Below are 25554 nucleotides of genomic sequence, written 5' to 3'. Positions count from 1 at the left end.
GGTTTGTCTCTGAGATCAAAAGCAGAGGCAGATGGCTTCTGTGGCTTACAAACTGTAGTGGTCATCTGGATGCGGAAGATGTTGATTCAGTCACTGCTTTATAATCCTTTTTTGTTCTCATCATGGAGCCAAACCCCACAGCTTTCATTCCACATAGTTACCTAGGCTGTGGAAAATTCATGTTTGGTTCTCTAAGAAGTAGCGTGCTATTTAAGCATTACTCAACTGGAACATCAGCTCTAGCAGCAAAAATTTAAGACTTCCTTTCTTTTCATCTCTACTTTTTCCTTCCCTCCAACTCCCCCCTGCCCTTTCCTCCCAAGGCACGGCCATTATTGCTGTGGCTGGGAGGCCTGCGTGCGACCTGGTAGGACTGAGGTTCGTTTCTGTGCTCTGAATGGCAGAAAGTAGGCATTGAAATCTGCACCTCTCATTCTCTTAGCTGAATAACCGAACTTAGGGGCTTTTTGGAAGCAGGGAGCACCTCTTTTCATCGCGAGCCTGCTATCCTCTTGCTTTGTTAAAATGTAGCTAGCTTTTTCACCGTCCTTTCCTTCCCTCCTTTCGCTGTACTCAAGAGAGAGCAGGATTTTTTAGTTACTTTCTCTACAATTTACATATTTCTGTTGTAACTTAAGAAAACCTCGCAAGTGAAAGCGTGCATAATATTTCGGGATCGTACAATCCACCACTTAAATTGGCAGGCTAGCACAGAAATAGTTCCTGAAATGATATTTCCCGTCTGTTGAAGGTTATATCTTTTTTTGATGAAGGAAGAACAGAGTCCTCCAGAACTTGCTCTCAGAATTACTCCTTGAGACAAGGGGACTGTAAATCCCAGAGGAGCTCTTTGCTCTCAGACGTGCCTCGGGATGATTTGGATCTTCGCAAATCCCATCCCTATCACAATGTTTGCACAACAGCTAACGAATACTGCTGTTAATGGGAGCTTTTATCTTTTAATGCTGGCACTGTCATAATCACTAACATCCCATCCAAGTCTTCCAATCAGCAAAAACGTATTTTGGGGTTTAGGTTTTGGGGTTTTTTTCGGTCAAAAGCAGACGGGCCATCCACATTTTTCCTTTAATATCTGTGTCCAAAGATGCGAGGAAAGGCGTTAAATCTTGTTACAGTCCTTTTACAGGACTGTTAGGTGGTCTGGCTTTGAGCAAAATTTACCAAGTTACCTTTGCCTTCCAGGCAGTGGTTTATTAAGTAGCTGAGGAAAAGTGTATTTACTGGACTGTTAGTAAGAGTATCCACTGCATTTTCTTATTGGTTAATTTGGTTTTTTTTTTTTTTAATTTTAGAACATCTTATAATGTTGTTTTCTGTTTCCTGTGGTGCTTCTCTTAAATATATCACATGAATCTACAAAAAATGTGCTTTGTGTTTTATTTACAGTTGAGGATTTACTTTTATTGCACAATTTTTCGTGCCTTACACACTAGCAAAAGCAGAACGCCGCCACATACGCTTTTTAAAACAATCTGTATGCACTTTGCTTATTTGTCTTAATAATGCATTACTTCTAGAAAAAGTAGCTTAGCCTTTTTTTTTTTTTTTTGTATTGCATTTCTTAATTCTAAATAACTGCCTTAAAAACTTCCACATGCCTATCAGCCATATGGATAAGGGAGGCTGAGGGTGGCTGTGGCTGCAGAGCTGTGTATTCCAGATGATGTCAAATGGATCCGAAAGCAATAAATTTCGGTGGCGAAAAGCGTGTGCTCCGGGACCGACCTCTGAGCACCAAACTGGCCACTAGATGCCACTCTTACTGCTCCGAAATGGAAATAACCAAGGACTACCGAGGCTGCACAGAGATAAGCAAAATAAAATGGTAAAAAGGTTTTAAAAGTTTAAGACGGGGAGATTGCCTCCTAGGAAGGCTGCGTTCTCCGTGGAGCGCTGCAGGTTTGGGATGCAGTTAACCGTGATTGCAAGCAGCAGCTTTTCTGCCGGACTGCTGCAGTGAGGCTTGTAAGCATTGGCTGTTTGAAAGCATTGGAGTAATATCTTCAAAACATTGCATGAGAAATGACACTGTAGAAGCCACTGTTGCTCTATCTGTGTGATCTCCACCTCACTTGTAAAGAGAATTTAAAAGTAGAGGTATAAATTATGAACAAATCTTTTTTAATAAATGGAATATTAAAAATATGCCGTTTGCTGAAGAGCTTACTTGTAAATGTTGAATGTGGCTTTGTGGACTATATCTTCTGAAAGAAGCCTCCTGGTATGCAACTTATGTCCTCTTCATGGAACTGTAACATTTTTTATTTTTTATTTCTTTTGGAAAAGGATTTTGAAAACAAACACCATACTGGAGAGAAATAGTAGGGAGAGAAGAGTAAAATACCTTCACAATCTCCTTCATACTTCCTAAAACATTTAACGTCTGTGACCTTGAAGTGCAGTATCATGAGACTTTTGAGATGCAAATATGGTTCCCATTGGAAAATGATTTAATCTTTCCAGTAGGCAACTCGGGTTATAAAACACCAAGCACTGGCCTTTTCATTAGTCCTGGACTACTCTTGGACCTTACAACACCTTAAACCAATAGCTGGGGGAAGGACTGTGAAGTAATGTCCATATTGAGTGAGAAGAAACAATCCTTTTTTTACAGAAGGTTAAGTTGCTGAAGAACGATGCCCCCTGAAAACTCTGCAGAAACATTAGAGAAACATTAGAGGAAGTTTGTTTATGCAAAAGCATAAATGATACAGTCAAAGGTGGCAGCAGGTGCCATTTCACACACTGCTGGCTCTGTGGACTTTCTTGTTTAAGTTACGACACAGGAACAAGGCATGATGCCTACAATATGGGGAAAACCTTATGTTTTATACAAAGCTCTACTTTACAATTTTTTAACAATAGTCAGGTAACTAGGATAAGGAAGCTGAAGTGTTGGTCGACCCACGTATGCGAATCCTGTCACGTTCTGGAGAGCCACCGCTTCCTTTCTGGCTGCTGCAGGAAGTTTGAAGAGCAGAAGAACTGGGTGCTTCAAAGCATCTGCTTAAAGGCTCCTTTCCAAAGGTCACCTGTCAGCACCATGTGAAAATTTCACTGCATGTAGATCTAAATAATTAATTGCTGCAAAAGACAATCTTTTAATTTACATCTATCAAGCTTTCATTAGCCTGCAGACAAACTCCAGTGTCTCTACCAGTCCTCGTAGCTTTGCTCAGTAGCAAAATACACTCAGCAAGAACTCATGCTTTTTTTGCTGGTATTATTCAAAACTGTGCCAAGTCTCGTATACATCTCAGTTTCAATTGTCAGATTAGCCATACTTGGTGCTTCCAGGACGGGATATGTTTCTCTAGCTAAGGACAGCTTATTATACACTGGGTTTCTTTTGTAGGAAACACTACTTAAAATGAATTGAATGAACCAGCTGCCCATGACCAGTCTTGCCTTCAAGGTGAAGGTGGTCACTCAGTGCAAGTTTCCAAAGACTTTTTAGTAGCTGTTAAGCACATGATGCCTGTCTGTCTGAACCAACTGAACCTGTTCACATAATCAACTCTTCAAAACTGTGTTTCAGACTATAGCTTTTCATGCTCTCCCTTCATATGATTCAGTACATAGACGTCAGTCACGAATGTAACGTGGTGCTTCCTTCCTCAGTAAGTAATAGAGATCATAAATGTCCACTAATTCATCGCAAATGGGCAATAATAATGAATTAAGATGGGAGTTTTCCATTTGTTTGTATCCCTTCCTCAAAAATCATCCTTCCAGAACTTATGTTTTGACTTGTTCACTGTTTAATCCATCAGTTGCATTTTTTTCACTAGATGATGGTAAATATTCAGTGTAAATACATGTATCATGCTCCAGGGTATCGTCTCCACTAAATCTGTCACTATTTGAGATCTTTTTGGGCACCTGGGTTACGTTAAATTTGTGTCTTTTGATGTTGGCATATAACTTTGTAATATATATTTGTCAAAATTCAAGATTTTAAATAGCAGCTTGTAAAAATTTATGCTTGCATTTTTTTTTTCTCAAACATTAAACCTATTAGTAAATAGCCAAATACAGAAAGAAGCATCCCACTGTCTCCTTGGGTATATTATTCTTCTGTTTTAGTCACTTCTTTGGAAACAAATGTAGAAGCCGTCTAAAAGTCAACATTACCATGCTGTTAACGCAGATGTTTCCAGGTCTAAGTATAACTTATAAGATATTACTATGGAAATTTCAGATACTATTTGGTAACGGTTAGCAAATGATAGCACTTTAATAGCAACCATATGTGTATGTTGATCGGTTGTCTCAACCTTTCCTCATTCTGGGCATGTGTAAAGAGCAGATGTCTTTTGCATATTACATTCCTTCTTAGAATACAATTTTAATCAAAGTTCAGTATGAACACACTCTTCATGGCTATAGGCATACAGTGGATGGTGGTTATTAAAGCATCATTCATACTTTGAACTTCCTCTGCTGTATGACATTTACTGTAAAATCTGGGAGCTTGTCCATTTTCCTTTTTGCTTCATGACAACTTTGGGCAATTTGCTTCTAGCAGCCCTCGTTAGAGGCTGCTGGAAGTCAAACGGGTGCATGAAAGGGTGCTCGGACACCAAGGTACTGCAACATCACCCTGCTCCAGCGTTGGGGGCAGCTGGTCTGGAATGACACAACACGTGTTTACTCTCTGTAAAGATCCCGGTGGTTTTGGATAGTCCATAGCAGACTAGAATGGACAGTTTTTAAATATTAGCTGTAATTTAAGCGAAAATGAAGTTTGTGCTGGACCAAAGCCATTATTGAATTTGGGCCACATCTGCCAAATAGATTTCTTAGAAAGAAAAAGAGAGGGATCTTTTACAAATATTTTTTTCCAAAGTTGCTCTCCCCTGCCACTCGTTCCCCACAATCTATGTAATTTTAAGAAGGTTTAATTTAAAGGTACCCTGAAAATTGAACTCTCAACCTCAATTTAATTTTTTAGGTTTTAAATCGTGCCACAGAAGCCTTGCAATCAAAAAATAAAAATTAAAAAAAAAACAACCCCAAACCAAAACAAACACAAATAAACCAACCCCAAATAGAAAAACCTGTGCAAATTCCTACTTTTTAAAAAAAAACTACTGACCTGAACTAAAATCTACTATTTGCACAACTCCAGCCCAACTGTAATCCCCACTATAAAGACCCTCTGCATTTTAGAGATGGTATTTGCCAAGCGCCCCTTGGGGCATGCTGCTCCCTCTCAGCTCTCCTAGTACCGCGTTTAGCAGAGCAGAGCCCTATTTGTGATTGCAGCCTCTTCAAAGCTTATTATGCCCATATTTCAAGTACAAAAGCCAAAATAACTTGCAGTTCCTCCCTAAGCAGTCCTAGTGTTTTGGGGTAGATTGTATAATGCAGCTCAGACTCGTGCTAATTGTTGATTTTAGAATTTAAATAGGTTTTGTTCTATTCAAAGGCGGTAGGTTCAATGTTTCTGAAAATTCGGTTTTTAGAAGAACAGGTTAAGTCTCTTTTAGAGTTTGTGAGTGAATTAACTTTTGAATTATCTTTAAATGATACTTAATATGAAAAACTGTAATTCATTCTGCGTATGTATGCGTTCCTGGACTCTAAAATAAGGTCATAATTGTTTTTAGGGTATGTTATCTTTAAAAAATCATGGAATGTAAGTAGTTTATATAAACATAGATACTGTCCTAATTATTTGTGGCCAGTAGTGGTGGTATTCCAAAATGGAACTGGCTATTTGAAGTCATGTTTCATTTTGAACAATCTTGTTCGTAGACCTTAAAATGTTCTTCTGTTCCTGTCTGAATCAAGACCTTCTTTATTCCTGCTATCCATCCATTTACAAGTGACTGATATTTATATACTATGCTTATTTCCAACGGAGGTGAATATTTTAATCTGCTGTTAGGCTGCTTTATACATCATACGGCAGAAAAACAAACCAGATCTGTGTATGCGGTTTCTAAAATAAACCTAGCTTCCAATAACAAAATTAGACTCAGAGGTAAGTTTTTAATTTGGATTAACTTAATTTGGCAGTTGTAAGTGACAGGAGGATTGGAAAGGCAAAGAAAGCAAAAGTTGGCTAATTTCAATGAGGTATTTGTGTTTAACAGTGAAGGCTAATAATGCCCTTTTTCTGCATCCTGGATTGTTTTATTTTCTTTTATGCCATTATTTGTGTTTCGTGAACAGCTGGGCCAATAGTTCCCATTTGTAGTCTTTTAGCTCTGTGAAGCAGCAGAGAAAGTAATGGACGGTTGCAAATTAATACTTACCGTTATTTTCTGCTAATCTGTTGTAACTATCCTTTTTGAGCATAGATGTAATATCAGAGCAGAAGTAATTACTGTGTTAAAACTAGTACTGCAGTAGAAGATTTTGCTAATTAAACTTGTTGCATTTAAATTGCTTCCTTTGGATCACTATATAGAAGAGAAGGGTTTTGAACAATAAATGAAACCACTTTCTTTTTCTGAGGCCTGGAATTGCAGATGGTCAGATTGTATGTGAAGCACCTAGGCTCTGAATTAGTCTTTTGTATGAAAGGGAGAAAGGTAATTTGAATGTTTGAACTCCCTGTTCCTCCCACACATACACAGGAAGCTTGTCTCAAAATGAACAATTCTCTAAATAAAGACTAATAAGAAGCTAAATTAATTAGAAGGTGTGATTTGAAAAGACATTGATGAGAAGAGTCTGTCATTTTAGACAAATGGAATGGAGCTAAATAAATTAGGCCACATTAATATCTCATTGTTCTGTGAGCAGCTTTCTTTTATTGCATTCATTAGAGGGTACTTCTTGAAATGAGCCTTTACTAGCCATTACGGATTCAGTTCTCATTTACCAATGCCTAACACACAGCTCCTGCATTAAAAATGTTTCAGCAAATCCTCATCGTTTCTGCAAATTAATATTTATATTTCTGGATGCTGCACTTTTCATCTGCAACATAGTAGGCACTGAGCATTAATTTTTTTTCCCCACTGAATAAGCTCCCACTGAGTAAAGAAGTCTTACATTAAAAGATTTGGGAGCAGAAGTCTGAGATTACTTTATAAAATAAACTGTATGCATAACTTGTACAATAGAATCTTCCTCCAACTAATATTCTTTCAGGTATTTATTTATTTTGGTAGAAAATACCCAGTCCCGTGACTTCAGTAGTCCTTTGATAGCTTTTTAAAGTGTCTTTTAAAAGGTTCCTTCAGTATATAATTAGGATACATTGGAAATGCGCATCTCATCACACATTTCTTCCTCTCAGAAAACGAAATGTATATTTTTCCTTTTCTTTTTCTCTCTCCTGCAGATGGAATATTTGGGAGATGTCAGCGAGTGCCAGTAATAGACATCTATAAATATGACATTTCACCCCCTGTTCTTCAGCGCCTAAGGATCATCCTGGAGAAGCTCTCACACAGAGGTACAATAAAAACTCTGGAGTAGGGTTAGTTGCACTGGGGGTTACAATTATTTGGTGCTCCCTCTGAGGTGACGTCTTCAGAAGTTTTCAAACACAGTGTGTTTCAGGCCCAGTAGGGCAGACTTTATAAAAGTAAAAAGCTTTATGACTCACTGACTCTGCAACAAGGACTTGGTGAAGCAATTTCAGGAGAGGTGCTTTCTTTTTGTGCAGTGCATATCTGTGGCTGATGCTCCATACAATAAAATTGCAGCATCTATGAATACTGGTGTCATATAAATAAATCAGCAGGAAAGGAAAATAATTTGCCGTGTATACTTTTGCAGGGTGCGTGAGTAGAAAACATGCAACTTCCAGCAAGGTAGAAACAGTTCTTGACTTTCCAATTAATTCATATAAGTAGAACTGCTCTGATTTCATTAAAGCAGCATCTACTGTGTTCCTTTTAATTTTTATTCAGCTTTCTGAAGTTAATCTCTGTGCTCTTTCCGAAGACGAAAAGGATGTTCTAGCTTCTGAATGGCATAACCTGAACTAACAAATCAAAATTTGGATAAGCAAAAGCCAACAGGGTGAACAAACTTTAGGTACCAATACATGAAATATACCTCTGTTGTAAGCAGCTGCAGGACGAAGAAATCTTTGTGATCCAAATTGTTCCAAAAGGATTGTTGGAATAGTTAATTACAGTTAATTTTGCACTTGTATCATCTGTGTGGGTGTTTGTTCCTAAATATTTTTCTAGTTACAGTCTCAGTTACAAACTAGTAATATTGTATTAGCATGATGCTAATTTAATTATGAGAAAAAAATTATTTCTTGGAAGTTCATGCCTATACTTAGAGACTGGACTTCTAGTTTGGAAACCACTCATTTAGAGGATTCAAAAAAATTTCAGGGGATTTATTTCCTGTCCAGCAGCCCATCCAAATGAAGCGAACTTGACAAAATTTGATTGTAGTAACTCCTGGCTGATTAATGGTTACATGTGAATTGTACTTGTGGCTCTTTCACTTGTCATTTTCTAAAGGCCAAGTTATGCAGGAAAATTTATGAAAATACTGTTTAATCAGGGCAACATTGCATGAGTTGAAAAGGTAGTACCTGCTCGCTGGATATAGTGAAGAAGGGGGGCAAAATTCATCTCACTAAGGCACTTACATTGATGTCTACATTGATCATGGTTGCATGGACAGTCAGCACTCACTCACGCTGCTCCAATATTGGTGGTGAGTCCTATGTAAAGATTCCTCCACAGGGATGTCAGAGGTGAGACCTGCAGGAGACCCATGCCCTTGTGGAGGGGCACATATAGGGGCTGGTGGGATAGCTCAGGCCATCTCAAATCTTACTTACCTGTCTCCACCTCCCTGACTACAGTAAGATTTTGGTTAATTCAGCTGAATTCATGTGACCTCCCCCTACTAAGTGCTTCTCTGATGAATAAACAGACCTTCCCTAGGATCTCTGTTATCAGCAGCCCCCCTCCCTGCATGTATCAGTTGCAGTAAACTGCAGTATGCTTCTTTTAAGGAAACTTGGGCATTGAAATTTGGACTTGTCTCATATTTTTTCATAGCAAGAGAATAACAAGGAACACACAGATTGAAAACGTGGTGGAGAATGAAAGTACTTTTGCTTTTATCCTTCCTTACTTATGACATTTAGAGGTACATACACAAATGTGTATATGCTTTGAACTGATGTAAAACTTTTGCGGGCAGTTTTTGTGGCCTGTGGGTATCCCAGTGATGAGAATCTTAAACATATCTGTAAAAGATAATAGAATGCTAGAATGCCCTTGTTCAAATGATTGATGTGATAAAATCACTTTTTTCTTTTTTTTTTCACTCTCAGTATCCTTGGCAAATTCTGAAATGTTTAGTGAGGACAGAAATATGGAAGGAGTAGAATCAATACAGGCTATCAGATTAATGGATTACTGACATCAGGTGGCTCGGAAAGAACACTCTACAGTTTGCTGGTGCTATCAGATGTAATACATCCAGCCCTTAGGTCATGTTTGCTGGCTGTGATGGTCACTTGCACAGTTAATGCTCTTCTGCAAATTGTGGGCAAAACATTATGACCGTTTCTGCAGTATAGATAAGCAAGCATTGGCAAACAAAAGTGTTCCAGGTAACCTCAAGAAAGAACTTCACTTTTTCAGAGGTCTTATTTCTTTTATGTACATAATACCCAGTTCGTGTCCTTTCCAAAGAGTACTGGCTAGTTCTGCTTGCTGATGCCCGGCTTCCATAGGAGGGGCAGGGAACAGCATCTCTTCTCTCCTTTCTGTAAAGGGCGGGACAAACTTCTCTTGGAAGACTGTATAGTAGGTCCCACAATAAGTAAAATTTTTAATAATCTCTATATTGAGCACTTTCTGTTTTTATTAGACAGATATACCGTTAAGGACCAGATACTTTGGAAGTTATTAACTTGAGTGGTTTTCTAGGTTTTTATTTATTTATTTATTTATCTATTTATTTATTTTTCTAACATGACTCGGTTTTTCTTTTTTGTTTCCTTCCTGATGCCTTCTTGTAGTATTACTGATTTCCTATTATTTTGTAGCAACAGTCTGTTGATATCTATTGCCATAGGATTAAAAATAATAATCCCTAGAAAGCCTTGTAAAATTTATGTCCTCTCGCTTTCCTATTTGCTGATCACTTCTAAGTCATATTTGCCTGTATTTGAATCAAGGTCCAAATGGAAGATTGTATGGTCAGGTGCTATAAAACAAAGGACAACATGATATGAATAGTAAATATCATTTGTGATTCTGCCAGCTCAAAGTGTTTACTACAATAGGAAGCATACTACAGAGGCTTGGATGAGTGACACGCTTGATGATAATCTGTTTAATAAAGGACTTTGACTAAAATTGAATTCAGGTTTCATAATGATATAGTTTTTATGTCTTCTTTACACATTGAGCCTATCTTTGTCCACACTATCTACTAGTAGATTGATGATAGAAATGAATGCCTTGGAATATTAGAGTTTGCTACAAAGAAATGATCTGTTAGCATTCAAATGCTCCTGTTCATGGCATTTTCACTCGCTGTCCTTGAGTTGGTCAAATCTTTCAAAATACCCTTCAGGAAGAATATTTTCTGAAGATTCAGTTTTTATAAATGTGACTATCTATATGGGAAAAGCCCTTCTCACAGTTGCTGAAACATGATGAATCACTTTCTGAAATTGGTAGCGCTATAATTTATAATTTATGAGGAGTTAAAACATTTCTCATTGTCTGATAAACAGAACAGCCAAAACGATACTGTTTAGATAGGACTAAATCATTGGAAAAGGGGAATGAAGGAAGTATCAGCACAAAGGGGTGAATGAGTAGTGCCTGAAGGAAATGGAAATATTTATCCCTGTGGTTGATCTTCTGCGTCCTTTTGTACAACTTTAGAGAAGATACTTCTTGGAATATACCAAGGATGATAAATCAACTATACACTTCCCGGTTTGAGCTAAAATGCATGAAATAGTTTTTTAGCTTAAATGGATTAAATAGATTATAAAATGTTTTGTTTTCTTCTTATCCCAACAATATTATCGTGAAGGCAAAGTGATCGCATCACTACGATTCTTAGCAAGACAGTGGAAACATAGTTTCACGCTGATGGTTGACCTATAAGACTAGAAGCATGGAAAATGAGATAGGAGGACTAATCACGGTACATTATAATTCAAGCAGGAATGCACAAAGAGTACTTGAAATATCAGCATACGCAATAATAAAAGAGAACAGTAGTATTTCTCAAGTTGCTTACTCAAAGAGGGATTTACATTTGTTTCATAGAATAGTTTCTAACCTGTGATTCAGACGAGCTGATAACATGGTACGAACTCTGTGAAAGTGCAGCTGCCGTAGCAATGAGCATTACTAGAAGAAGGAGCTCAGAGCTGGAGCCTGGAGGATACACTTCCTTAGAGACATCAGAACAAGGATATTTGCTCGGGGTCACAACAAGTGTCCATCTGATTCTGCCTCTGGGAGTGGCCACTGTGCATGTTTAGGGAAAAACTGTAAGGAAAGTTCAAGCACACAAAAGCGTTTCACAGTGGTTGTACCTTCTCAGCGTTGTGTGCTTGGTGGCGTACGGCTCTCCTGAGCTGGAAGTCATCTTTTTGTGTTGGCTGTATGCCTGGTAGATACTGTTTCCAGCACAGTTCAATAGGATACTGTGTACTAGAAACAAGGCATTTTAGACTAATAATCGGTAGTGTAGCTTCTGTCTTCTATTTTACTTAAATTTTAACTAAATTACAGCTGTTGTCACTTCATTGCAGAAACTGTGCAGCATGACTATTTGGAAAAAAATAGTCAGATAAGTGGGGTTTTTTTTGTTTATATATGTTTTGGAGTCATTATTAAATGATTCTTGAGTATGCTTGTTGCTGCTTAATTTTTTCTATAACACCTTTTTGTTCTAAACTATACTTTCAAGCAAAGAAATTTCTTTTACTTTTGTGAAGAAAATCCTGCTTAAGTTATTCAAATATCAACAGTGTCATTAGGAGAACCAAAAAGAGTAGGATACACTTTTAAATTCATTTAGCTTAACTCAGCAAGATATTCTTGAGAGGCTCATGGGCTGTGGAAATAGGCAACAAATTTACAGACTATTTGAAAAAAAAATAACACTTTTTTCCTCATTTGTCTTCTTTGCAACCCAGAAAGCTCTTGACAGGGAGAAAAAAACCCAACCTGTTCTAAATTAATTTTAACCAGTTAAGTGTAAGGTGATTAATATAACTTTGCTAGAAATAATTTTACACTCTTACAGCAAATTTGTTTTAAAAACTAAAATGATTTACAATCAGTTAACTTGAAAATTGAAATGAATGTGACTTGTCACATGCAGCTTGTGAAGTACGAAAGGGTTGCTAAATATTTCAGTCAGGACTATTTTTCAAGGCAAAGTATCATACTGCAACGAAGGTAACGGACTTGAAAGTAAACCTTTATAAGCTCAGTTTTGAAATAAACTTAAAAGGAATAATGCAGTTCTTGCACATATTTGCAAGGTGATTATCACATCATTACGGAGGTATATGGAAAGCTGAAAACAAGTGAGGCAGGAGAAAACAGTTTTTTGTTTAAATTCAAATGTCGATATAAAGGAAGGCAAACTCTTCTTTTGGCCTCCAGGAAAAAAAATAAATCTGTTTTTACTTGAATAAAGCAGTGAGTTTACATCAAATTTCCCAGGCATCAGCTTGCTCCAGACATCTGTGCACTTAACAAATTCTTCTCCTAGATGGCTGCTGAAGCCAGGAATTGAAGCATAAACCCCATGACATGCTACACTGGAGGAACTCAGCCGGGACTGGACGTATTTACCTTCTCCTGGTATCACTGTCACGCTGTCTTAACTTTTTGGCTCAATGGACAATAACATACTGAAAAGGTTGCAAAAAATTCCTGCCTTTGTTAAGTGCTAAAGCACCACTGATATCTTTTGGTCTTCAAAACCTAAATAGAACTTCAGAAAACTAAGAATGAGTTTCAGAAAAAGCAAGAAGTTTTATTTTATGGAACGGCAGAAAGAATACACTTTGAAATCTGCTTACCAGACATAATCTGGTATGTCATTGACTTGCTCTTTGCCATATTAGACATTTATGAAAAATGTTCATTACAGGAAATTGGTATTTGTGAAGAATGTATTTGCATTACAGAAATTGATTATCGGGGTAAAGCAGATTCTAGGTATTGAGGGAAAGGTATTTGAAAGTGCAGAAGAAAACTTTTTAATATATATTTAGTTTTATCTGTGTTCGTAACACTCTTTTATAAAGCTTTTTGATTTTGCATCATTTGAATATTGCTTTTTTGGAAGATAAGTATGTCAACCCAATAGCATCACATTGCTTTTGTTTAAAAAGAATGATCAATCAGAGAGTTTACTTGTGTTTTTGATAACACATTAACTAATATCTTTGACAGAAAGGAGAAAAGGTCTGCATGTCTCCTTTGTGTCATGTTTCTGTCAACCAGCAGTGACAATTGCTGACTGGGACCAGAATGCATGAAATTCTTTGTGGTCCAGATAGCTTTACAGCTCTTTTTCCGAAGGAAACATAGAAATTAGCGGTAATATAATGCAAATACCAAAGGCTGTCGTTCAATTCCTGCCTTGCCACCTTTGTTTTGAAGATCTCTGCGGCACCTTATGAATTTTAACCTCTGCATCAATGCTTAGTCTTTTCCATGAAGCGTTTTGTGCCGGCTCGTACACAGTTTGTTCTCTTTCTGATCTTTGAAATTTGGAAACTGTCTCTGCTTCTTCTTCCTGTGGAAGAAAGTAAAGACGCCTCTTCTTGTTCCAGTTGGAATTCACTGATGAAGCTCGCCAGGCCTCCTCTGGTTGGCCTTGGATGGCATTAGAATGAGCAACAGCTGACAGCAGAAAGTCTATGTTAATTACTCATTAACATGCTTCCCTCTTAATGATGTCACATGTGGCTCTGAACTTCATTCTTATTCTCAGATCATTTTTTAAAAAAATGAATGCCTTCCACAGGACCACTGGACTGGGCATACACTGGGCTTGAAGTGATATGGGTACATAACAAATTTTTAAGACGCACTTGAAAACACAGAAATCAAATTGCAGTTCATTATCAGTTCCCACACTTGGAATGTGAGCAAATATCAATTCAAGCATGAGATTACCTCTTTAGCTGCTGTATTCTCTAATAGTGTTACTTTTAGAAACTGTGAATAACAATACAGCATATCCAAACCAATTATGCCATTTTGTACCATTAATCTATAATTATAGCACATTTACATATTCAACATAAGACTGTTTTTTATCATTGCACTACCAGTGTTTTCTTCCTTGTTTGTTTATTACTAGGGAATTTGTTTTCCTTTTCTATTTCTATATTCATTGCATTTCTTTATCTACAGATTTTATCTCTACCTATTTATCTCTACATTGCCTCACGTTCTTTTAAGATATCAACTCTTCATGACACCTTGTATTTGACATTTTTAGCTTTATAATAGGTACTCTAAGTTCTGACACGTTTAGGCTTACTTTTTCAAAATCATGATTTTAGTCTAATTCATACAAAACCTCAACAGGTAGATCATGTCCGTCACAGTACACCATGGCATGACTGAAGCTTTACCTTGTTTTAGTAATCAGTATGAATTCTCACAAAAGTTTTTTTCCCTTTGCTATCTAGAAAAAAAATACCTTTTTCGCTTAAGATGTTTTCATTCTTTGTCTTATGGCTTTGGCAGAATGCTTCTGACAAATGTAGCAGTTTCCTGCAAAGGCTGGGAGGTAGTAAATCTCTTTTTTAATTCCACTTGTGTTTTCTCTCATGCTGACTCTTAGTATATACTCACTGTATTTCCCAAGTTTCTCCTGTTTTGTTTTGCCTGTACATACGTGTATGGTCATGGATAGACAGTGCAGTTCATGACATTAAGAATCGTACTTTCCCTCCAACAGTTGTCCATTGCTCAGTTTCTCTTTTGCACCTTCCCATAGGCTTAAAATTGCAAAAATGACTTTCCCCCCATTTTTAGTCTTATTTCTATTGACATCTGGTTTCTAATTAAGCATTGCACAGACCCGCACTGCATATTTTACTAAAGTGTCTCCAATCTTTTGTCAAAGTGTAGAATATTCTTCCTCTGTTTGACTTAGCCTATGGCAAACATATAGCTATTAAACTTTTTTTTTTTCTTTACTTCTTTTTGGGGGTTTTGTTGGGCTTTTTGAATACAGTATTTTCACATTTCTTTAGCATGGTCAGATAATTGATTTTCTTTTCCCTAATTTACCTGTGAGCTATCCAATGATGCAAAACCTCTGACTCAGAAAGAGCCCAAAGTTCCACTTGTGGCTTTTGTCCCTTGTTGTACCATCAGCCAAAAGCAAAGAATTTGACCATGTTGTCTTTTCAGCTACTCTGCGTGCTGCTGTAGGCTGCATTGGTGGTGGCTGAGGTCCACCCTTAGCCACTTCTTCACAATACAAAAGCACCTCTTCTTACTGGTTATATGACTCAATCTGTTGGACTTTTCCCGGTGTCTCTATTTCCTTACTGAACTCCAGTTCAAGTAATTGGATCAAAAATGGACACATCGTATAGATGTGGCCACACTGCTGCTGACTAGAGGGGGGTAGTACCCTCCTTTGAACTGCTGCCTGTTCTACTAATGTAGCCCAATACTGACTATTAGAATAATTTCTATTTTATTATTTTGTTAGTATGCCAGGAGAGCAAGCCGAGAAGCACTCCTTGGGCCACGTTATCTCTTTCATAAACTATTCTATGAATTTAAGTAAGTACCAAGTTAGGCAGCACTATTTTTCTCCAGTGGTCTGAGTTGCTTATGCATTTGGTACAGATGCTCTCTTCCCCTTTCTACCCCTCGCAGGAGAGTAGGCAAGTGAAAAGCCTTTAGCACTCCAGCTCAGCTTTTTCAAATAGTTTGATGAGTTTCACGTCTTTCGAGGTACAGCACAATGCTCATTTCTGATAGCGTTATAGTTAGTGACATTCAGTATAGTGTCAAACATCAAGCTTTCCATTCCATTTATAGTTATAAGGATTTAAAAGGCATCCAGCTAATAGTCACATTCAAGATGTTAGAGGGATTTAATATTAGCCAATACCGCAAAACAGTGTAAAAAATCCCCTCCTAAATCAAAACTCTACGTGATCAAAAGGTCGATTATTTTGTTTAGTCACATACCTTTTCTCTTTGGACTCTTCATGAGATAGGTCTGTTATCTATAAAATTCCAGCTTTCCCATTGAGCAGCAGTGTAAATATACAGGCAAGATATAATTCCAAAACAAAAAGACACCTTCTTTCATCTCCTACTTCTTCTGCCCCCCAAATGTTAGCTGGAAGCTCATCACTTCCCTGCCTCCGTGGGGTATCCCTGCTGTTACCCACTTGCTCTCGCCCCCGCACAGAAGCAGCACACAGGCAGTTTGTTCCTGTGCAGAGACCTGAGCTGGTCACTCAGCATATGGAGACTTCCTCAATCTTTTCTTCACTTTTTTCTGGGGTAGTTGCTCGACAGCATCCCCACTGTCACACTCCCAACCCCTCCACCTCCTCCAGGTTGCTTGCTGCTCCTACAAGCTCTTTTTCCATACAGCACGTTCACGGAGTGCCAGCACGCTCTTCTTATGTAGGAGGAGGGGTGGTGCAATATGCTTGTTCTAAGTGACCCCGTGGAGCCCTTCCCCTCAATCTCCTCCTGGTATCTCCTGTAGTTTATCTTCTAAAAAAGGCAGAGTTTTAAAGGTTTGGACTTTTCCTTTTTAAGGAATAATACTTAGACTCTTCAAACAATATTTGATATTCACCATCCATAAATTTCTAACCTCATAGGCTTATCATATTTATCCTCATTTCAGAAAGAACTCTATATATACTAACTTCAATAAGTATCACCGTGCGCTGAAAGTATTTGCTAAGGTCAGTTCTATGTGACTTGGGCCGGTCACTCCCAGTGGAAAAAGAAAGAGAGATTAAAAAATTCATTAGGTTTAAAATTGTTCACCTAAATACTTTATAAAATATTTATGAATAATGAATACTTTTAGAGAAGTCAGAATTGAATTGGAAACAATTTATGAATATAAGAAGGGTTAAACCCACAAGCTAATGAAATCATAATGAATAAGTCAATCAGCCCTACATAGGAAGGAAAATGCATTATCTTATGTTTTGAGTTATAGCTCTGGCATCTTCATTTGAAAATCTCTGCAAGATTATGCATTAGCATGCGTTTGCGTATACGCAGGACAGACAATGATAAAATGATAAAATATTCTTCCCATTCCTTTCATCGAAGTGAACTTTGTTCGGACACTGGCCATAGGCTTGAGCAGAGGGCAGTGAACGCTTGGAGAGGAGTACACTGATTTAAAATTTAAAATGAAAATGTTCATTGACACTGAAAACTTCTTGATACCATCTTATTAACCTGTGAGATAATTCCACCAGTCAATAAATAAAAATGGAATGTGGCCCTCAGTGTGAGTTGCTTAAAATGGGAGAATTTTCTTTAAGCTGAGAATAACATTAGAAAGACTGGATACCAAATTGAATTCAGAAATGAGAACCCATCTCAGTGGAACTCAGCTTTTTGTCCCTTGTGGGCAGCGCAAAACCTGTCTGCTTTTAAATTTTAATTAAAACTTAGATTAGTTATGATCATCTAATCTTTCCTTTGCACTGCAGTGTCTGATCACTATGTATAAGTATCCAAAGTTTAATCTACTTTGGTCCTCCTAGATTTGACAGTCTAATTAAGTGCTCAACTCTAACACTTAGTATATAAGAAATCCCACTTAATGTTTCTGTAAGATTTTAGATAAACTTGGTCACTTGCCTGTTCCGATGAAATCTTTCTCAATAATTTTACTGTTTCATCTTTACTACTGCATTTGTCTGCTTTAGGAACCAACAGATTTCTTTCCAGCATTATGCTAAAAAATTTATTTGAAGGCTCAGCCAAGCATTGATAGTAAAGCATTACTGACATCGAACTGGGTTGTCTTAAAGGCATACCTTCAATATCAAAATGAGTATATAAAACTATGTGAACGTACAAACATTGGCTCTAAAATTAGTGGATCATTGTTTATTAAACCTACTCTATTTTTCTCCCTATGGAGTGGTGACCTAACAACATGAGCAAATATCAATTTGTTTTTTCACACATGTGGCTTTGCCCTTCTCCCTTTTGGCCTGTTCTTCAGTTTTCTTCTGTCTAGGACTCTGCCCTTCACCGCATCCCAGGTTCCTTGTGTCTAATTTTTCTGCTTTGAACTTTGGGAAGAGATGACACTCATGTCTTATTCTTATGCTAGCAGCTAATCATCACAGAAAGCTCTAGCACAAGTCTACTGCCTCCTCGTACAGAAGTAGATCTTTTTCCTTATGCCACTTGGCCTCAATGTGTACAGGGGAAGGTGATCCATGTTCTGGCAATGCCAGCACATGTTGTATGGATGGAGATGTTATTTGAAGTGCTCTTGGCAACTCTGTTGATAGTAGCCTTATATTTGCTCTACAGGGGTCCATCTCAACTCTAAAAAATATTTAGGGAGTTGCAAATTTGCAAAACTGTTACTCCTCCACCCCCTTCGCTTGCTCCCCGTCCCATTCCGTCCCGTCCCGTCCCGTCCTTAATGACAGTGAGTCCCAAGATGTTGCTTCAAACACTCTGCCACCCTGGGCTGACTCTGCTGCTGCTGAACTGCAAACGTGCTCCGGTTGTGTGGATGGCATCCATCGCACACAGCTGCGAGGCTACAGTCCCTGTCTGCTGGGGCTCTCTTTATAAACAGTAGAGAAACAGGCACTTTTAGGATGTGATTCATCTGTGTAATTTTAGACAACTGTAGGATGAAGTGAATCATATCCTAAATTTCACTGACCATATTGCTTAGCTCTCCATTGACTAGGGAGTCCATGGCTATTACTTCTGCTGTTTTGTTTAGTCACATGAAGTTTGTCTTTCGTGTCTCACTGAATGCATTATCTAAGTTCAGCCATGTTTCAGGCCCTGGGGAGAGGTGTTTAGAGGAATTAAGTTGTACTTTAAGGATAAGTAGCTTCTGGTACAGGTTTAATAGTCTTGTACAGCCTGAACAGAACCTGAGAAACAATTTCAAATTCCCAGTGCTAGGGTCACTTAAAAAAAAAAATCAACTTTGCTGCAGTTTGCCCTGGCCTATACTCTTGCAACATTTTAATTATTTTTCTGAAATCCTTTGAGTACCCATCGGTTATCTGTGTGGCAGCATAAACTAATCAGTGCTCAAATTCTGACCTTTGCTGAATAGCAAGCGCTCGGGCAATTTCTAATCCTGCTGTGGTTTTTTTGATGTAAACTTTTTTGTGCAACTCATGCTAGAATAGATCCTGGATTTATCTTGAACTTCAGTTTGACAGGTCGTGGTACAGGCCCTTTCCTGACAACTGATGGTATGAACTTATCTTCATTGGAAGGTGGTTCAGTTTTTAGCCTTGAGAATGCTCTTGTGATCTTAACATTTCTGTTATTCCATACTTCAACGGTTTTCTTTAAACTAGGGACAAGGTAAAAGTATTTACATCTCTCTTGTTTTCTAGTGACTATGTCACCTAGTAGTATTTTCCATTTTCTGTAAAGTAACTCTTCAAAATTATGCAGCAGATTGACTTGACTCTTTCAGAATATTTGTCTTTTGTGGGGGAAAAAAAGCTATTGTATTTTTTTAAGTTTCACAAATACGGTGGTAACAGAACTGTTGGAATGGTCAAACTGCAACATTTTCCCTCTTACAAAGAAAATAGGTCTGGAATGTCCTTATTTGATACTATTTAATTAATTTCAAAATACAGCACCCATCTCCATTTCTACGTTAGTCACTCTTTGCTAAGGCTACTGAAAGCATCAATTTTTGTAATAAACCCTGCCATTTTAGAGGCTTTCACCTCCCTGCTGTTTTACTGAGCAAGCTGTAGCTGAGGGTGGGTGATGCTGAAAGGAAATGGCATTGATTTTCTACATTTTGTCATACAGGAGTATTTTGGGATGATTCTCTTTATTTTCCTTTTTTTTTTTCAAGGATTCAAAAAATAGAAGAAAAATACTTAGTAGTACAAGTCCAAGACTGTGAAATCAAAGCATGCCTGAAAAAAACCCCAAATGTACTTATTGTTCTGGAGGATTTGTGCTGATACATTGAAAAGCTGGGTGAACGAGCTTTTCCAGACAGCTTTATAATGGTACAACCATCTAGGGCTTGAGAGATCAAAGGGCAAGAATTAGGAGTCTCTTGGTTTCCCACAGGGATGTCTGAGCAATAGGCCAACAAGCTCTTCCTTTAAAATGAAAGTTCTTGCAGAAGTGTAACAGTATTCATTCTGGGAACCAGCATATTATTAAATCAATATGACTTTTTGTTATTATGCTACCAATGACTAATGGCATAGACAGTGTTTGCGTTAAGAACAATGTATAAATGTAATAGCTTTTCTTTTCACTGATACTATTTTATCTATTTTTTAAGATTTTTTTTTAAACCTGATTTCTCTTTTAAGTTTTCCACCTACATAAATAATTTCAGAAATGCATCTACAGAAAGGTCTGATTAGCTGACTCTCTGTCCTCTGACAATGTATTTAGGTGAATTGATGAGTTGCTTTTACAGGTAACTCTAGGTACGAAAATCAGGCATGATGTCAGAAGCAAGGTGAGACCTTTTGTAAGAGTCAGAGCGTTTATAACCTTTTATAAGAGTTTCCAAAACATCCAACATCACCCTGTGTAGATGCTGCAACTTTAGTGGTGCAATAAAGAGCAAGCAGCGGGTGGAGCATGCATATTGATTTGTGCACTGCAGGACATTGAATCCCACAAAGCAGAATTTAAACAAAATGCAGGAACCCTGAGACTTGTGTCACCAGTCCTGAGATGGGAGAAAACATCCTAAGGCTATTATCCCTGTTATAAATGGTAGTGTGGACTTAGAATTTTCTTCCTGGTGGTCCTGGTATTACTTAACCCTTTGAATAATGAATTGTATATTTTCCATGTGCTCTTTCAATTTTTGGAGGCTTCATCAGGTGTCTGTGTCTACTTTTCAAAGAAAAAATTATCAATCTGGAGTTGAATCACAGATATATAGAGAATAATCAACAGTCAGTCTCCTTACCTGCTTTGCTAGGACTCCGATTAATAGATTTAAGTTCAGTATTTCAAGGTTTAGCTCAAGTCGGTTGTTGCAGAAGTAATGCTTACATTCTTTGAGATTTGTGAAATGCATACTACAGCTCCTATAAATGAGAGATTTAAAGAACTTTAGATCAAATGAAGGTGGGTCCTTCATCTCCCGACTGCAGAGTTGCTCAGCTTGCTTTCTCTGAGTTAGTTAGGCAGTAAAATGTCACTCGTTGCAGAGTGTGCGTATGGTTGTAGGCTGCGGTGTTGGAAGGAAGCTAATTTTTATTAGTGGGCTTACTGTTGGACCACATACAGTGAGAGCGCTACATGTATCCATTCCATCAGAATTGGAATTATACTACACCAGTTACGGCTACATGCTCTTTGTGCCAGTAATTATTTTGTAACTCATAGCTTTAGAATTGTGAAAATTACATTATCAACCTCAGTAACCGTTTTCATTAACCTTTGTATCTATTTGCTTTGTTTACAAGTTAAAGATGAAGGGCCATTGGGACTTTGGCTATTTGCTTCAATTGTCCACCATTACGTCCAGTGCTTCTTGACCTACAGTAGGAGTATTCAAAGAGAGTCTTGGAGCTGCTCAAATGACTCATTTCTGGTTTGCTTCCCTACTTCGCATGGCGTGCAGAATAGAATCCAACTTGTTTTCACGTATTGGCAAAGCAGGGTGAAAACTTTGTCAGAAGATACCCGGAAGACGCAAAAAGCACAGTCCCATCTTGTAGCTGGCGTGTTTGATTACAGCTGAGCTTTGTCTGAAACAAGCTTTTATTTTTATTATCTTTTGGCAGCAAAACACTGTTTTGAATTTTTACTTTTGTTCCTGCCCCCTCCCCTTTAAGCCATTAGGTCTGCTAAGGCATTTCTGCAGACGGAAAGAACAAATCCAGAAGCGGTTGTCTGTTTTAACCACCTAGCAAGTCTGGATAGGCATAAAAATCCGTTGCTCTGGGCTGGTAAATGATGAAGTGCAGTATGAGCTCACTCAGATGATTCATCTAGCTGAACATCCTCCTCTGACAGTGATCGGTAGCAGATATTTAGGGAAAGAGAGAGTAAGATCCAGAGCAAGTATAGAATGAGCTTTTCCCTTAGTATGACTTCTGACACTCAGTGGTTTAAGGACTTCACAATTCTTATGCATTACTAAGGAAAACCTGCTTATAATATGTAGAATTACTAAAATACTAATGTTACAGCAAAGAAGCCGTGACCTATGATGACACAGAAGGAAAGATGAGCAATAATTACAGCAGTCAGCACAGACAGCGTTCCCTAAAAAGTCCTTTGTAGACCAGTGAGATTCAGTCTCTCACTCAAATTTAGTCCATGAATATTAGAAACATTTTTTTTTTAATACTGCCTTTCCTCAAGCAAAAAATTCTTATTATTCATAATGATTCTTGAGTTCTCGCAAGAAAATGATATAGCACGTTCCTGGGATAGCTGTCCTGTTTTTCATTAAAATAACTTCTACAATAGTTAATAGTTTCTTCTTTCACCCAGGGCTTCCAAAGCTTTTTGTGAACACCCCTTGGCATCCCTCAAAGGAGCCTGAGTTATTCTGAAGCAGAGCCACAGTTGGAAAACGTTCTACGTTTCCAAGGACAAACATTGCACTGGTGTCAGAGCCCAGGGAGAGCATGCTACTCCCCTGCCCGCTCCACCAGAGGACACTTTCTCCTGAATTCTAATTACTGCGATATAGTGTATATGAAACTTGGATCTAATATTTTGTCCTAATGATCTTTTGGCCCATCAGGAGTACAGGTTGATTTTCTTAATAAATGAAATGAACTGGTTTCTTGAAGTCACATTTGTGAGTGATGAAATCACGCTAGTGATCCATTTCATAGGAGGCTTGCTTTAGGTTTTCACAGTAACAGGCCATTGGACCACTGTCCCACCCTTGCTTTTCCTGATATCACGTAGACATGTCCACGGTATCTTCTGTTTTCTTTCTTTGGCTGTATCACCGCTGATTCTCATTATGAATTTTTCATACATCATGTGCTTGTGCTTTTAATGGACAAGGAAAACATCAGCACCTTCTGGTTTGGGTGGTGAAACAGATGGACTGATTTTGCTGAAATGATGACGTTGTGGAAAAGTACAGGAAAGCTTAAGAGTAAAAATGAAACTGCCATGGATCCATCTCAAATCCTGTTTTGGCACCCCAAGATTAACTGTGATCCAGCTGTGGAAAGGACCCAATTGTTTGCCCCTTAATCTTTTGCAAACTGAGTTCCTGGAAGCTGCGTTCCATCTGCCTTGAAATCTGTGTGTTGGCTTATTTTTCACTAAGAAACGCTACAGCCTCTAAAGATGGACAGCTTTGGGATTCAGAGTGACTATGCCATATGATACATCATTTGACTGTTAGACAAGCTGTTTCTTTACGGACGGTATACTTAGTAGATAATCTAATAGGTCCATTTACCCTTTAATTTCTTACATTGGTGTTAATTAGTATCAAATGCTGGCTGCATTGAAACACTGCTGTTGGCCCCACCTCCCATTGCTGTCGCTGGGATCAAGTTTCATTTTTAATGTTCTATAGTGAATTTTCATTAGAATAGAAAAAAAAAAAGTTTTTTTTTACTATTAATTTTTTTTTTTTTAATAGAAGCAGTGTCAAGGCTGGCGCTTAGGGAAAATTTTGTTGGAAGTCTAATATTAGCAGAAAAGCAGTGTTGTGATCCTGCCAGGAAAAGCATGCCAGTGTACTCTAGATGCTTCCCTGAAACAGTTCAGCAGGCTCTGGGTTTGCTCTGTCTCCCTTACCTGTATTCTGTTTGCAATCATTGCTGTGGGGTGTTATTTTGGACAGGATGCCTTTTTAAGGCACTTTTGGGTTATTTTCTAACTCTCTAGAAAGCTGGCTACCTGTAGTGAGCACAAATTATTAACAGGTGCTTTTCTAAAAATATTTTTATCATATTTTTGCCCTATCAATTTTTGAAGAAGCTGTGCTCACTGAAGAACAGGACTCACAGCTGGCTTACTCTGCCTCAACTCTGCTACAAGAAGTGATAGAGAAGGTGACATCACTTCACTTGATGGCATCCACAGCAGAGCATGCGCATCTTGATGGAAGACGCCTGGGTATCTCTTTGGGCTAAGGAGGAGTCTTAAGGGTCTCTCTCCCCTATTCTCAGAGACATCAAAAATGTTCCAGGATCCCCTAAAAACACATTGCCAGGCAAATAACGAGAAACTGAATTAGTTTGGCTATTTTGCTTGCTGTTGATGAAGAAGGTTCATCTAAATGATGCAGCATAAACATGAAACAGAGTGGTTGGGCTTAATCTTACAATTTATGCAAAAAATCGTAACTGTCAAAGACTTAAAAGGTTCAGCATCTGCTGTGTCACACACTGCCTGCCTCTGTGGGGGGATTCAGGTCAGCATATTCCAGACAGGCAGCAATAAGATGAAGGCACTATTGAAGTTAGAATCCTTTCTTTGTTCATGAGACAGTTTACGCTTAAAACTAACACGTCACTGAGTCTATCTAGGTTTTCTCCCCCCCGCCCCGATTTTAAGGCTTTCTCCCATTTAACGTGGGGGTTTTTTTGTTTTTCTATTACAGTGAAATCTGAGCACCTTCTAATTTTCAGGATTTGTGTTCTCTATCTCTGATAGATAACGAATTAATGTTATCCTCGTTTTACAGATGGGACATAGAAGGACTAAAGGGTCGGGTTCACAGAGATATGTAAATGTTTATATTTCCATTGATTTCAGTGGCAAGTCTCCTACCTATATAAGATGCTTAAATACGTTTTTGGTCATGGACCTTAGTGATTAGCTGAGATTTTACAGGAAAACAGTAATGGCACAGGGATCTGAACCCTTTAGTGTTCTTTGAGTTCATCTGTTTTGTTGTGTGCTTGCTGGGATTACGTGAAGTCTAAGCCTTCCATTCTCACCAAGCTGGTTTTAGCATAATGGGACAGAGGTGGTGAAAGCTGCTTTGATAGCTGTTTGCTTTGGGCATTATCAGACAGAATTGACTTTAAAAAGGCATTTACAAGTGACCTAGTGCTTGCTGGGAGATGGCCACTGCTGTTGGATCAAAAGCTGGAGGAGACAGAGCTTCAGGACAGAAGTAAAATCTCTCTGTACTGTTAAAAGAATCAGTATCAGAAGAATTGGAGCGAGGGGTGAGGGGAAAGCACAAAGTTGGTAAAAGTGATAATTTCTGAATATTTATAACCTCTTTTGTGCTATTGCACAATTGAAAACAAAGGAGGCGGAGCCTGTGTTCATAATTAAACTCGAATTCTCCAGGTCAGAGGGTAAGGTGACCTGTTTGCGCTGTCTGCTTTTCAGGACAACATATGGTGTGACTGATATTGTCTCTAAA

The 25554-nt window shown here is 38.1% G+C and overlaps 1 protein-coding gene across 1 annotated transcript in view; it reads left to right on the top strand.

Annotated features, from left to right (window-relative positions):
* The window catches only part of PTPRN2 (protein tyrosine phosphatase receptor type N2), a 659439-nt gene that overhangs the window by 162195 nt on the left and 471690 nt on the right, over window positions 1–25554 (top strand). Inside the window, exon 3 of the mRNA XM_063324424.1 lies at window positions 7322–7435. Coding sequence (XP_063180494.1) covers window positions 7322–7435 — 114 coding nt within the window. The remainder of the gene's footprint in view (window positions 1–7321; window positions 7436–25554) is intronic.

The sequence above is a fragment of the Chroicocephalus ridibundus genome, chromosome 2 (genome assembly GCF_963924245.1).
Source record: "Chroicocephalus ridibundus chromosome 2, bChrRid1.1, whole genome shotgun sequence".
Classification (NCBI taxonomy): domain Eukaryota; kingdom Metazoa; phylum Chordata; class Aves; order Charadriiformes; family Laridae; genus Chroicocephalus; species Chroicocephalus ridibundus.
Note: the sequence above shows the minus strand (reverse complement) of the source record. Positions and strands in the feature narration are given on the sequence as shown.